The following is a 13,793-nucleotide window of genomic DNA, read 5'->3' on the forward strand; positions in this document are numbered from 1 at the left end:
GGTATTCTTTGATTTTAAAATCTAGGTTCTCGTCGTTGTTCGTTTATGAGGAAAAGGAGGAGATGATGGAGGTGTGGTAGTACCATAATTGAAAGGGAGAGTGGGGTGCTGTTTGTTGCTGGGGAGGGTAATGGATGATTGGGGATTTGATAGTCGTCGGTCCATCGTGGATGATTTGGGAGGATGATGGATTTATTTTTACTTTTTTTAGTTTTACGTTTTCTTTATTCTTTTTTAGTTTATTTAATTAAAGTTATAACAAATTTATAAATGTGGATTTAAAAGTCTTTTGCTAAAAGGATAATTATGTGATTAACATTTTGATTAAAAGGTGGGTGGGAAAATAAGACAAGGGGGTGGTTTTAGTAGCACTCATAATCTATTAGAAATGCATTTGTGGCTCTGTAATTGGTAGAGCAACTTTCAAATGCCTTATAAATATTTAATTAATGTTCAGTAAAATATTTTGTGAAAATAAAGAATTGCATTTTAGACAAATAAATATATATATATATGTCACGATTTTTAGACGGTTTTGAAAATTTGTAAAAAAATTATCATTTTTTTAATACATCGATGTTTTTACACTAAGGGGAGGAGGAGTTCGGCCATGCCACACAAACGACAACCTAATTTGGTATCAAATTCGTCATCCACGAGATTCAAACCTAAGACCTCTCACTTCCAAGTTGAGAGGAATACTACCAAACCATAGTACTGAGTGGCAAAAAATCATCATTAAATCTACTTGTTTTCACCTTCACCTTTCCATGATGTTTTAAAACTAATGTAAGGCTTTACATTAATATTCTTGAGTGCAAGCCCCAATTTATGTAATGTTTTGGGCTTTACTTGACACTTCCCAACCCCGAAATGCCCACAGACTAGGGTAGGCATGTGCTGGCCGACATCCGAGGGTGACGAAGCCATTTTAAACATGCATACAAAAAAAGAATATGCAATTAGAACAAAAAATACCATTGCAAGAACGTGTTCAGAGCATTCAACTACTAAGAATAATATGAAAGAATTACTAAGAAAAGATATGAACAAGGAAATAATACCTATACTGAGAAGACTTAAGGATACCTATGCCAAAATGACCTGACGTCGAGATCATGTGCCTCGATCCTAACTCCTAAGGGGGGCGAAAAACAGAAAAGGTGAGTGGATCAAAGTTTATAATAATAATACTAATAGTAGGAAAACATTTTATTTTTTAATATAATAACCCCCTGTTTTGAAAACACATATATAATACTATGTAGTAGGTTTTATAAAAACCCTAGTATGCCATGTAAAACATTCGTAAAACATGTATGTAAAACCAGTGCTGTGAAATGGTAATAACACCCGAAGGCAAATCCGTAAATCTCATTAGTGAGGTACTCAACTAGGGATATCATACTCGCCCGAAGGTAATACTTGTCCATCACCTAAAGGTGAAGCTAAATAACTTGTCCATCACCCGAAGGTGAAGTTGTATAACATGTCCATCACTCGAAGGTGAAGTTGCATAAAATAGCAAACATCCACACCAACACTAGCCGTGGCTAGTGAAGTTGTCCGACACTGCTTTAGGCAATGAAGCTAGGGGTATATAATATATCATATCTCAATCCTTCATCCTCTGTGTCCTATGGCCATACACATCTATACTCGTGGTGTGCAAATGTGCCGTATAATAACCACTAGGTAAATCGTGGTGTGCCAAAAACATATCTCCAGAACTCGTATCAAAATCCGAAGCTCGCTAGGTCAAACCTCATCTCATAAATCCAAGATAAATCGTATTCATGAAATCCATAAAATAATTCATGCTTGTAAAACAGTAATATAAATCGTGTTCGAAAATCATAGAAATCTACATATGCAAATCCAATAATTCAATACCTTTAATCAAACGTAATTTCGATAAATCAAACTATTTCGTAAACCATAATTATAAAAGTCTATAAAGCATATTATAAATCATATTCAAATCATGAAATATGGAATTCATGCTAGGCTAATATTTTATAAAAACAAGTTAAGAAGGGGGTCTACTCACTGATTTTATTGCCTGAGAACCGCTCGAACTAGCAAGGATGACGTTGCTTCCCACCAACGTGCCTAAACACAATTAGGGACCAATTAGTAAAACTATACTAAAACGTTAGAATTTAAAACGGATGGCGAATTTGGATCCGGCACGGCAAAAAACCTAAGGAGGGACCTCAAGTTTTCTCCCACACATTGCCGTACGAGCGGCCATGAGGCGACGGCGCGGAAGGTCACCCACCACCGCACGAGCCGCTACACGTGGCAATCGGCGGCCTTGACTCGCCGAAAAATTCAACAATTCTAAAAATTCCTAAATTTTACAGGAATGACGATCTCGATGAAAGGAACAACTTTCATACTTGGGTCGAGGTCCAATTCGACCAGGAAACACCTCAAATTGCCCTCGATCCCGTCGGAACCCTAAAAATGGGTGTTTTCCAATTCGTCTTCAAATCAAACCCGACACCCCCAAACTTGTTTGGGCTTTGTGCTTGAGTTCAGGGTGAGTGGTTTGATGGTTGTGGTGGTCGACGTAGCTTTCACGATCGGTGGATCTCTACCGTGGCACCCCCGGAACACACGGGTTCCATTCTTCATGAATTCAAAGTTAAACGTAGTGAAATTTGGTTGGAAATGGAAGAGGAGAAGATGATGGTTAGTTTGCAGGTGGTGGCGAGGTTTGGGTAGCCGGAAAATCAGTGGAAACACGTCGGAAAGGTCACACTACAGGTCGGGTCGGCATGAAGGAACCGACTCAAGGGTGATCCGGTGCTCTTTCACTCTCTCATTTCCCCTCCTTTCTCTCCTCTTTGATTGGTCACTCTCTCTCTCTCTCCTTTTCTCTTTTTTCTCATTAGGCATCCACCCTCATTTCTCTCATTTCTCTTTTCTCTCCTCCGTCCATCTCTCTCTTTTATATTCTTTCTTTTCCATCACAACCACACACATGGCACAGATTGATGGTCCAAAAAAATTTGGAGCCTTCCAAATTTATGGTCAATTGACCATTTTGCCCTCGACTTGGTTCGTTAATAACTCATTCGTTATAACTCCAGTTTACGTTCCGTTTGCACCCACGCGTTCGTAGCGATGAGTACTATGAGTATATGCCAAGAAAACGAATATTACATGACATGACAAAGTGGTCAACAAAAGTCAACGTATTTGTCTCGAAGGGTATTTTCGTAATTTCACATTTTAAAATACTTCGTTACGATCAGGTTTGCACCAAATATTCCGTTAGCTAAAAATACTTCATATCATTTCCTATAGTCTATTTCCAAGTCTTCCTAACTTTTCCTCCACCCCTGTTGCTCTGAGCCTCCCTTTCATAGTCGCCTCTTCTACCATAGCATTTTTAGATATTCGGTTCATGTACCCAAACCATCTTTACATATTTTCTTTCATCTTATCTTCAATGGAGACCACTCCTACTTTACCTCGGATGTCCTCATTGTTAATCCAATCATTTTGACACCCCGACCCCAATAACACAAGTTACGAGGCTGAGATATCATGGTCGTCACTAAATTGACCATATGGCCCCAGTCAGGGATGACTTGACAAGCCAACTTAATAACGAAATCATAGTAAGATAATTACGATGTGAGTGAATTTGAATCAAAACATTCATTAATAATAAATCAAAAGTTGCTACAAGTTTCGTAATCATCCTCCCCACTTGGGAACATATATTCAGGGTTTAGATCCCATTATAATCACATCACATCAGAGCAGCTAGAAGTTTCATACAACAGTAAACACATAAAAGTGTAGTGCTATGCATAATCAGGAGTGCGATCATGCAAATATTACTGACAAAATAAATATGCAGTAGAGGAATCATCACCCAAAATCCAAGGGATGAAACCTCACTGCCAAGCCCACTTGCCACCACCGAGGTTCTCCTGATTCTCGCCATGTCCTGAGGGGTCAATAAACAAAGTATGAGTGGATCAAGTTTTATCTCCTCAAAAATCAATCAAATAACCTCCGTTTTGAAATCACCTATTGTAGAATTATCAAAGAGACGGGCTTAGGGCCCACATTCAACAATATCGATATAGCCCCAACTTGGTAATTACTACCCGCACAATCTGTCAGGTGTGAGGTTTTATTACAAAAGATCTCGATGTTAGATGGAGTGGGGATATGATATTTAAATTTTTCTATACTTAGAGATATAGCTGATGTGGGATACATATATATATATATATATTAAAAACTACATACAGAATAATAGTACCATAATAGTGGTCACAATCAATTCATCTCACATATCATCAAGGAAAGTAAGTCATTCATAAAATCAAAGTAATAGAATATGATTTTATCAATATCGTAGATGGTTCTTATAATCATTTATACGCACGTCGGTGCAACTTCGATTCCAATGATCTATCTCTTTTAACAACTAAATATATTTATTTCATAAATGCTATAATTTGTATATATAAAAAATGATTTGATCATATTAATTCTACATATTCCACTCAAGTTGGACAGTAAATGCCATAAATCAGGCTTTTTAGTCAAAATGGAGTCCTTGAGATTTGCCTAACTCACTACCTTGGTCTCTGAGATTCAAAATCAATAGAAGTGGTCCATGAAATAGTCCACCATCAATCATTTTGTTCCTTCGGTGAAAAATTGTGTTAAATAAGAATTAAAATGATATCATAGTGGACCTGTGGATTCATATAGTTGCTGCTCAGAGAAACATATGAAACTGTAGAGATCTTAACGTTTCAATAATTTCAGAATTTGAGACATTCATAGAGAGTATGATTTCCACCAAGATGGGTTGTAGAGAAATGAATGACGTGAAATTCCCTTAAAAAGTATTGCTTGCGACCTATACTAGTTATCACATATACAACCATACAACTAAGCTAAAGATATATGGTAGACGATAGTCACTCTGCTGCTGCTGTACTTATGTGTGAGCTAGGCATACTCAGAAATCGGTGGCATTTTAAGAAAACACTAGTTATATGTGAGGCATACTTAGAAAACTTACTGTGTGGAATGGCCCATTATCCTTGCCCATAACCTGATACAACTCCACATTTATCAAGATTCAGGATTCTTCCACCATTCTTACCAATCATCAGTGTAACATTTAGTAATCGAGACGTAACGAATTGGAGCATCAAACAACACGTAGAAAACCTATAAATTGCACACTTGTAACAAGTTTAATAATTAGTTGCAAAAATAACGCAACCAAAAGAATCTAACCGTCATTTGCTTTTTTCCTTCCAATTCGCTTATAAAAGCAGCCACCCGCTGCAATTAATTCCAAAAATTCAGTCCTCTCTCATGAAACCACCGCAGCTCATCTCTCTCTCTCTACTCTCAAACCCACCGCACTGCAGAGGTATCCTCTTCTCCCTCTTTTTCTATCTTCTCTCTCCTCTCTGCTCTCTCTACACTCTCTATCTCTAACCCTAACACTCTCTGCGGCACTGAACGCCTTCATGACTGCTGACGCTCGCAAATTTGAATCGCTTACGAATCTCCACACCGTTCAAGGATCGTAGCAAGCTCTTGCCAAATTGCAGGAACATCTCAACAGAACATTGCTAATGTCAAGTTGTGGACTGATGCATACGTGCATACGCCGGAGGATCTCGAACTGGCTATCGAACTTCGCGACAAGCACCGATGGACCGCTTCTTTAAGTATTGGCAAAAGCAATCCAAAAGCCGGTAAGATGAAAGAAATTCGAGACAGGGCAGATCAGCGAGATCGTAGAGATCAAGATGAAGCAAGCCTCCATTGGACAGCAACAAGAGGTCAAAGGGGAAAGGGCAGCAAGGTCGAAGCAAATTTGAATTGCAGACCAACACGAGCCCTGTCTAAAATTTCTTTCATCTTTCTGGCTTTTGGATTGCTTTTGCCAGTACTTAAAAAAGCGGCCCATTGGTGCTTGTTGCGAAGTTCGATAGCCAATTCGAGATCCTCTGGCGTATGCACGTATGCATTAGTCCACAACTTGACATTAGCAATGTTTTTGTTGAGATGTTCCTGCGATTTGGCAAGAGCTTGCTTCGATCCTTGAACGGTGTGGAGATTCGTGAGCGATTCAAATTTGCGAGCGCCAGCAATCATGAAGGCGTTCAGTGCCGCAGAGAGTGTTAGGGTTAGAGATAGAGAGTGTAGAGAGAGCAGAAAGGAGAGAGAAGATAGAAAAAGAGGGAGAAGAGGATACCTCTGCACTGCGGTGGTTTTGAGAGTAGAGAGAGAGATGAGCTGCGGTGGTTTCATGAGAAAGGACTGAATTTTTGGAATTAATTGCAGCGGGTGGAGATCCGTGAATGGTGTGGAGATCTGTGAGCAATTCAAATTTACGGCCAAGGCTCTAAACGACGCACGGAAGGGCAATGACACGCCCCAACCCCGATATTCTTAAATACCAGGATAAGCACGTGCTGGCCGATAGCTGAGGGTGACAAAGCCTTTTTAAACATGCATACAATAAGATAGGTAATTAGAAAGAAATAAGATAGGTAATTAGAAAGAAATATGTTGATGCGGAAACATGTTCAGAGCATACAACTAATCAAGGAATATATGAAGGTGAAAAGACTCGAAGATACCTACGCAAAGGTGCCCTGACGCCGGAATCGAACATCTCGCTTCTAACTCCTGAGGGGGAGCAAAAACCAAAGGGTGAGTGGATCATAATTCATACTAATGCTAATAATACGAAAACCAATTCCTATATTAACATATTAATCCCCTGTTTTGAAAACGTATATTATACCACATATAGGTTTTCTAAAACTCTAGCATGCATGAAATGTTTGTAGCCGTAAAATCATCTCTAAAAATGATATCAAAACGCCCAAAGGCAAATCCATAAATCATAACAATACTGTACTCTCTAGCGGTATCATAGTCGCCCAAAGGCGGTACCTGTCAATCACCCAAAGGTGAAGCTGTTGTACTTTTATGCGCAAACGGAAGCAAGTTATAACAAAGTACCCATATCAATGTCGTAGGTGAAAGCCAAAACAAACAATCTCAAACTAACACAAGAGATTTAGGTGGTCCGGCGTAAAGTCTACATCCACGAGCGAAGCACGACAAGAAATTTCACTAAACAAACGAAGATTACAAAAGTGTTTAAAACTCTCACAACCCAAATCCCACAAATTACAAACCTTAAACCAACGAGTAGAGAATCTAAAACAAACGAAGTGGTGTCTCCCAAATTGCTCTCTAACCCTCAAACTCACAAATTGACTCTCACAAAATTGTCACACGAATGAGCCACGAATTTGCCACACTCATGACTCCAAACAGTGACCTCCACCCAAAACCAAAATAGAGAAAAGCTCTCTAAACCATGATGAGGCACACAAAATACACTAACCCTAAGGTCCTATTTATAGTGCATAGGACTTAGGTTACAATAATAATGCTAATAGGAAGTAAATCCAAATTCTAATCAAATAGGTAATTAACAAAAAATCTCCCCACCAAGGAAACCAACTAAGAAGTCAAAATCCAAACTCATATAGGACACCAAAATCAAATAGGTAACACAAATCTAATTTTTTGCATCATCCTAATTTTGAGCCGTAAAACCCAACAGAAGTTGTACGACACTGGGTTATGCTGGTGAAGAAACATGGTAGGCCCCATGACCCGAAGGTGAAGCTATACGACTCTGGGTTATGCCAGAGAAGAAATATATCTATATATAGCATAACACACCAACACTAACCGTGGCTAGTGAAGCTGTCCGACACTGGTTTCGCCAATGAAGTTGGGGTATAACATAAGTACCATCAACTGTGTCCTATGGCCATAGACTATACCGATGTTATGTGTATGTGTCGTATGATAACCCACTAGACAATCACTTAAAACATAACTCAGAAACTCATGCCAAAACACCAGAGCTCAAAAGCTAAATACCTCGTCAAATAAATCCATGTTAATTCATATTCGTAAATCCATCGAATTTCATACGTATAAACCAATAGTTCATAGGGAGTTTTAACGAAAAGTCAGCGATACTATTCACTTTAACGAAAAACCACATTTTTACACTAAAATGTCAAACATAGTACTATTCACTTTAACGAAAAACCACATTTTTACACTAAAATGTCAAACATAGTACTATTCACTTTACCCTTTATTTTGTCTTTATCGTTAAAACTCAAAGTTTTCAAGTCCTTTTCATTAATTTTCCTTAGTTCATAACCTTTAGAAAATTGTAATTTCGATAAAGCATAAATAATTCATAAAGCAATTTAAATAAATCATAAATTCTCCGTAAACCAAAAATATGAAAATCCGTAAAACATACTTTAAAACATGCTCAAATTATGAAATAAGATACGCATGCAATCCTAAGATTTATAAATTATTCATTTGAGTAGGGGTCCACTCACTGGTAATACAAGTTTAATCCATAAGAGAATCCTAATTTGGGGCTATAAAAAAGAATCTCTCCCAATAAAGGGCTATATGTCTTTCGGGCTCTATATGTTATTATGTAGTAATTTGATTACACAGTAAATTTATTATCATCTTTTCTTTAAACTTGATTTTTTGATGTGATATCTTAAATTTTAATTTATGAACTTTTTAATCTAAAAATATTCAAATTCTAACAACGTTAGATTTCATCACTTATGCACCGTTATAGGTTCTCTTATCTCAATCGCATCAGTTGGTTTGTTTCTATGAAATCAGACAAGATAAGATTTCGTTTCATAGCAATCATTAATTTTGATTATCTTATCTCAATCTCATATGTTGGCTTGTTTCTATGAAATCAAACAAGATAAAATTTAATTTGATAACAATTATTGGTTTATTTCTCTGATTGACACATTCTCCTAAATCAAACAAGATTTTCATTTCATAACAATCATTGGATTGGATTATCTTATCACAACTTAGTTATGTTATTTGTTTATTTTTTCGGTTTAGGTCTCTAAACTACCAATGTTAAATTTCATCAATTTTTTTTTATAAATTTTTCATTTTAGAATATCAAACACGAAGCACAACATTTTTTTCTAATTAATAACACAAAAAATAATCGTTGTTTGTATATGTTTTCTTAATCAAACAAACAGTTGAAAATAAACTCTTAAAATCCTAAACAGTTGAAAAATAAAACTTTAAAATCATGTTTTGAAATTAAAAATGGGGCTCACCCATTTCTAAACTTAAAAAACAAAATCAAATACTAAGACTGGGCCCTCAATTTGGTGTGGTCCTCTACTTTTTAGGGCTAGATGTAACCTAACTTCTTGCTACTCAATGATTGAAGTTGCTAGCCGTTGTTGTGGATGTAGCCCCATTTTCCGGCATTGGGAGTGAAATTTTTAATTAGAGCTACAAATGCGGTAACCTCAAGGAGGGTAAAGCCCCCATTGGGGATGCTCTAACAGGTGCCTCAATCCCAGTTTGTAATCCTTAATATTGCACCTGATTTCCTGAAGATTTGGTGAAGGTTGACGAAAACGGTTGCAGTCGCCCTTAAAGTTAACGGTGATCGTCGTACTCCACTGCTGCCATCACCGAAACTGCAGAGAAATACCCAGGAATAAACAGGGCTCAAATGAGCTAATTTTCAATCCAGTTACATATAAATGTTTAGGAATTTTTACCTAAACACCCATACAAGCATCAGTGGGTCAAATCCTCTCGGATTCGCCAGGCAAAGACCATGTAAGGTCACTGGACATGAAGAACAGAGGTTAGAAACCCCATTTCACTGGACACGAATTTCTCACAAAGGAGCTCCTGGGTATTACCTAAGTACCAAGTATCGAAAATCTGGGATAGGTTGACCTATAAACGCTTCGCAGTTCAACGTGATAAACTCGATGTATTCTCGGGAGTTGCACAGAAACTACCCAAGGTTAAAATCTTCAAATTTCAAACTAAAAATCAAGATTCCAAGTACGAACTCCTTACCTGGAAACCGTTGAAGACGATCATGAGCTCGATTAAGTCTAAATCCCTCAAGATTGAACTCAAATTCGTCGGAATGCTTCGGTGTGGTGAGCTTGTACTTAACCCAACATAGATCCTCACATACAAGGGCAGCATGTTGCTCACCAAGCTCCACATATTGTGATTTCGGTAATTTGGGGGACGAATTTGGCTTAGATGATGAAGATGATGGTGATTGGCACTCCGCCTAGGGAGGGAGAGAGAGAGAGAGAGAGAGAGAGAGTTTGAGGCGAGAAGGAAGAGTGATGATCTAGACAGAGATCACGGGAGTGGGAAGAAAAACAATGGGCCGGTTTACAAACACCACACAGTGGTGGGTCCCACACCTGAATTTTTAAAACGGGTTGTTAATATGTTACAGGCAAAAGGGCAAATAGGTTAAAGGGGAAAGGGAAAAGGGGAAAGGGCAGCAAGGTCAAAGGCAAATAGACTAGACACCGAGAGGAGCGAAACCACGTCAATGATATGGGCAAAAAGGGAAAAATCGTAGGCAATGTCTTAAATGCTGATAATATCGGCGATATTTCATCGATATTATCGGTTTTTCGCAGGACCGATATTTTAATGGTTATCCAATTGGTTTTCGTCAAATATATCATGATATTATCAATAATATCGCAATATTGTCGATATTATCGCGAAATTTTGGAACTGTGCAAATCAAATATGAACGCCGGAGCTAATTATCGCGAAATTTCGGAACTGTGCAAATCAAATATGAACGCCGGAGCTTTTATAGCTCCGGCCGACTGTAAAAGAGCCCCCTAGACTCCGATCTAGGTATCAAAATGAAATAGAAGACGAGATGAACGTTTTTATAACGTCCGTTTGCTGTGAAACGGTCGGAGGTGTTCGGAAAGTTCGTCGACACCCACGGCCTCTCCGGAGATGGGTGTGCCTATTCCCGAGCCGATTTCATCCCAAAAACCTTGCAAAAACACGAGATAGAACTTCAATTTCACATCTAAGCTTCGATCTAGAACAAAAAAAAAAGAAAAAACCGAAGCTTACCTAACCGGAGAAATTGAAGAAACTCGCCGGAGCAGGTGCGATGGTGTGCGTGTGGGTCTCGGTGCAGAGAGAAAGGAGAGAGAGGAGCAGAAGTCCGTGGTGTGTGTGTGGGAGAAGGGAGAAGAGAGATCGAGAGATCTCTATATGTGTGTGTGGAAGTGGAGAATGGAGAGAATAGAGAAGGATCAAGAGAGAGAGACAGAGGTCTCTGTGTGTCTGCGTGTGTGATGTTTGTGTGCACGCATTGTGTGCGTGTGTGGTTGCATGCATTGTGTGTGTGTGTGTGGTTCCTCCTGTCAGGACTCAAGACTCACTCATGAACTTCTGACAACTTTTACAATTATTTTGACAATTTCAGACCAGGGACAAAAATAATGGTGATTTCTTTGAAAAGAATCTAAATAATTCAAAGTGCAGACAACTTTTACAATTATAACTTGTACAATTTCAGACCATGGATGGTGGTTTCATTCAAAACCGTGTGCCACTGTGATATTCTTTGAAGATGTGGAGTATCAGAGCCATTCAGAGCATTTTCGTTTCTTCTTCTTCCCTTACCCCTTTCAAAGCCATTTCAGATCCATTCTAGAGCTTAAACACAAAGGGTTCCATATTTAAAGTAAGTTTACAAACTTATATTTATATTATTGTAATTTATACAACAACAAAAAAATTGGTGTGGACTCGTATGTTAATTTTTTTAAGTAATTAATATTTGCATGTTAGTTTTTGTAAGTAATTAAGTAATGTTAACAATTACATGTTAATTTTTTTAAGTAATTAATACTTGCATGTTAGTTTTTGTAAGTAATTAAGTAATGTTAGCAATTACATGTTAATTTTTTTAAGTAATTAATACTTGCATGTTAGTTCTTGTAAGTAATTAAGTAATGTTAACAATTACATGTTAATTTTTTTAAGTAATGAAGTAATGTTGTATAATTATTCCCTAGGATAATTTTAATATGTTTAATGTTATTTATTATTTTATTAATATTAGGTTTTATTATCAAATTGGATTATTATTCATTAATATTAGGTTTTTTTTTATTATCAAATTGAATTATTATTAAATTAGATTATTATCAAATTGGATTATTATTCATCACTATGTTTTATATTAGGATTATTTTTTTATCTTATTATTCATTAATATTAGGTTTTATTATTCCATATTATTTTTATAATTACTTAAATTTTTACAATCATTTTCTTTACTTCGTATTTAATTCTTCTGTAGAATAACTTTATTATTTAGGTTCTCTTATATAACCGTCATCACTACTATATTTTTTTGCCAAAAAATAATTGTCTAATTTTCATGAAAAATAAATATAGGTACGTTTAAGATGTCCAGTGGAGTTACTAAACATGATTCAGCTTGGGAACAGGGAGACCCAATAGACGAAAACAAACATGGCACAATTTGCAAATATTGTGGTCGGGTAATGAAGAGTGGCGGAGTGACACGACTTAAGTACCATCTTAGTGGATTAGATCCAGCAAAAAATATCCAACGATGCGATAATGTCCCCCCATAAGTGAAGACATTCATCAGCACATTATTAAAAAATAAAAAATAGCAGAAGGAAAAGATAACATATGGAATGGAAAATATTCGAGCTGGGCTACGAGGAGAAGTCATTGGCCAAGCGGTTGACAGTGATGATGATGACGATGAGGACGAATGTGATGATGACATGGGACCTGAAGAACGACGCAGTTTGAAACAAGCATTACGTGCCTCCAAACAGTTAGCATGGGAAAGAGAACACCTTCATAAAATTCCTAATAGAGCACAAGGTTCCGGGACAAGTGGTAGTGCACAAATGAGACGGGGAGGCAGTCTTAGAGAATCACAACCAACACCACCAATAGCCCCAAGTTTATATAAGTCATCCAAAGCACGTCAAAAGAGTGTTTGGAGTTATTTCACTGGAGGTAATGTGAAGGAGGGAATGGGGCGTCTAATTAGCAAGTTCTTTATCTATGAAAATGTCCCTGCTGAGAAAGTATCATCACATCATTTCAAAAATATGGTAGTGGGATGTCAACAGGCCGGTGTTGGAGTACAACCTCCCACTCCCTATGAGATAAGAAACAAATATTTGGATATGGAGTATAAAGACATTGGCGAGTATGTTAACAAGTTGAGGTCAAAATGGGAAACTAATGGTTGCACAATTATGTGTGACAGATAGACTGGCCCGACCAAATTGTCTATCATAAACTTCATGGTATACTCCAAGGGAAAAACAATTTTTTTTAAGTCTGTTGATGCTTCAGACCATATAAAGAACTACAAATATATTTACAAATTATTGAGGGATGTAATCATGGAGGTGGGAGAGCATAATATTGTCCAAGTCGTGACCGACAACGATTCTGCATTTGTCAAAGCTGGAAAAAAGTTAATGAAGCATCATAATGTGTTTTAGACATCATGTGCGGCACATTGTATTGATCTCATGTTTGAGGCAATGGGGAAGAGAGAGAATGTTGTTACTGTAGTAAAAAGAGCTAGAACGATCACAAATTATATTTACAATCACAGTTGGTTGTTGGCAAAGATGCGTGAATTTTGCAAAGGAGAAATTATTCATCCAGCTACCACTCGATTCGCCACCAATTATATTGCATTAGACATCCTACTTAAGAAGAAAGCATGGTTGAAGCAACTATTCACTAGTGACGATTGAGCCAACCACAATTTTAGCCGCTCAAATGCAGGTCGTATGGTGGAAAGTATA

At 37.4% G+C, this 13,793-nt stretch overlaps 1 protein-coding gene across 1 annotated transcript; it reads right to left on the reverse strand.

Annotated features, from left to right (window-relative positions):
* Window positions 1–3,653: 3,653 nt before the first annotated feature.
* On the reverse strand, window positions 3,654–10,211 carry LOC139188815 (uncharacterized). The gene is made up of 6 exons (XM_070806673.1): window positions 9,994–10,211; window positions 9,684–9,753; window positions 9,502–9,599; window positions 6,645–6,693; window positions 5,063–5,214; window positions 3,654–3,967 (listed from the first exon to the last, which is right to left on the reverse strand). The coding sequence occupies exons 2-5, from the start codon at window positions 9,701–9,703 to the stop codon at window positions 5,079–5,081; spliced, it is 303 nt and encodes a 100-aa protein (XP_070662774.1). The 5' UTR covers window positions 9,704–9,753; window positions 9,994–10,211; the 3' UTR covers window positions 3,654–3,967; window positions 5,063–5,078.
* Window positions 10,212–13,793: the final 3,582 nt, after the last annotated feature.

The sequence above is a fragment of the Malus domestica genome, chromosome 10 (genome assembly GCF_042453785.1).
Source record: "Malus domestica chromosome 10, GDT2T_hap1".
Classification (NCBI taxonomy): Eukaryota; Viridiplantae; Streptophyta; class Magnoliopsida; order Rosales; family Rosaceae; genus Malus; species Malus domestica.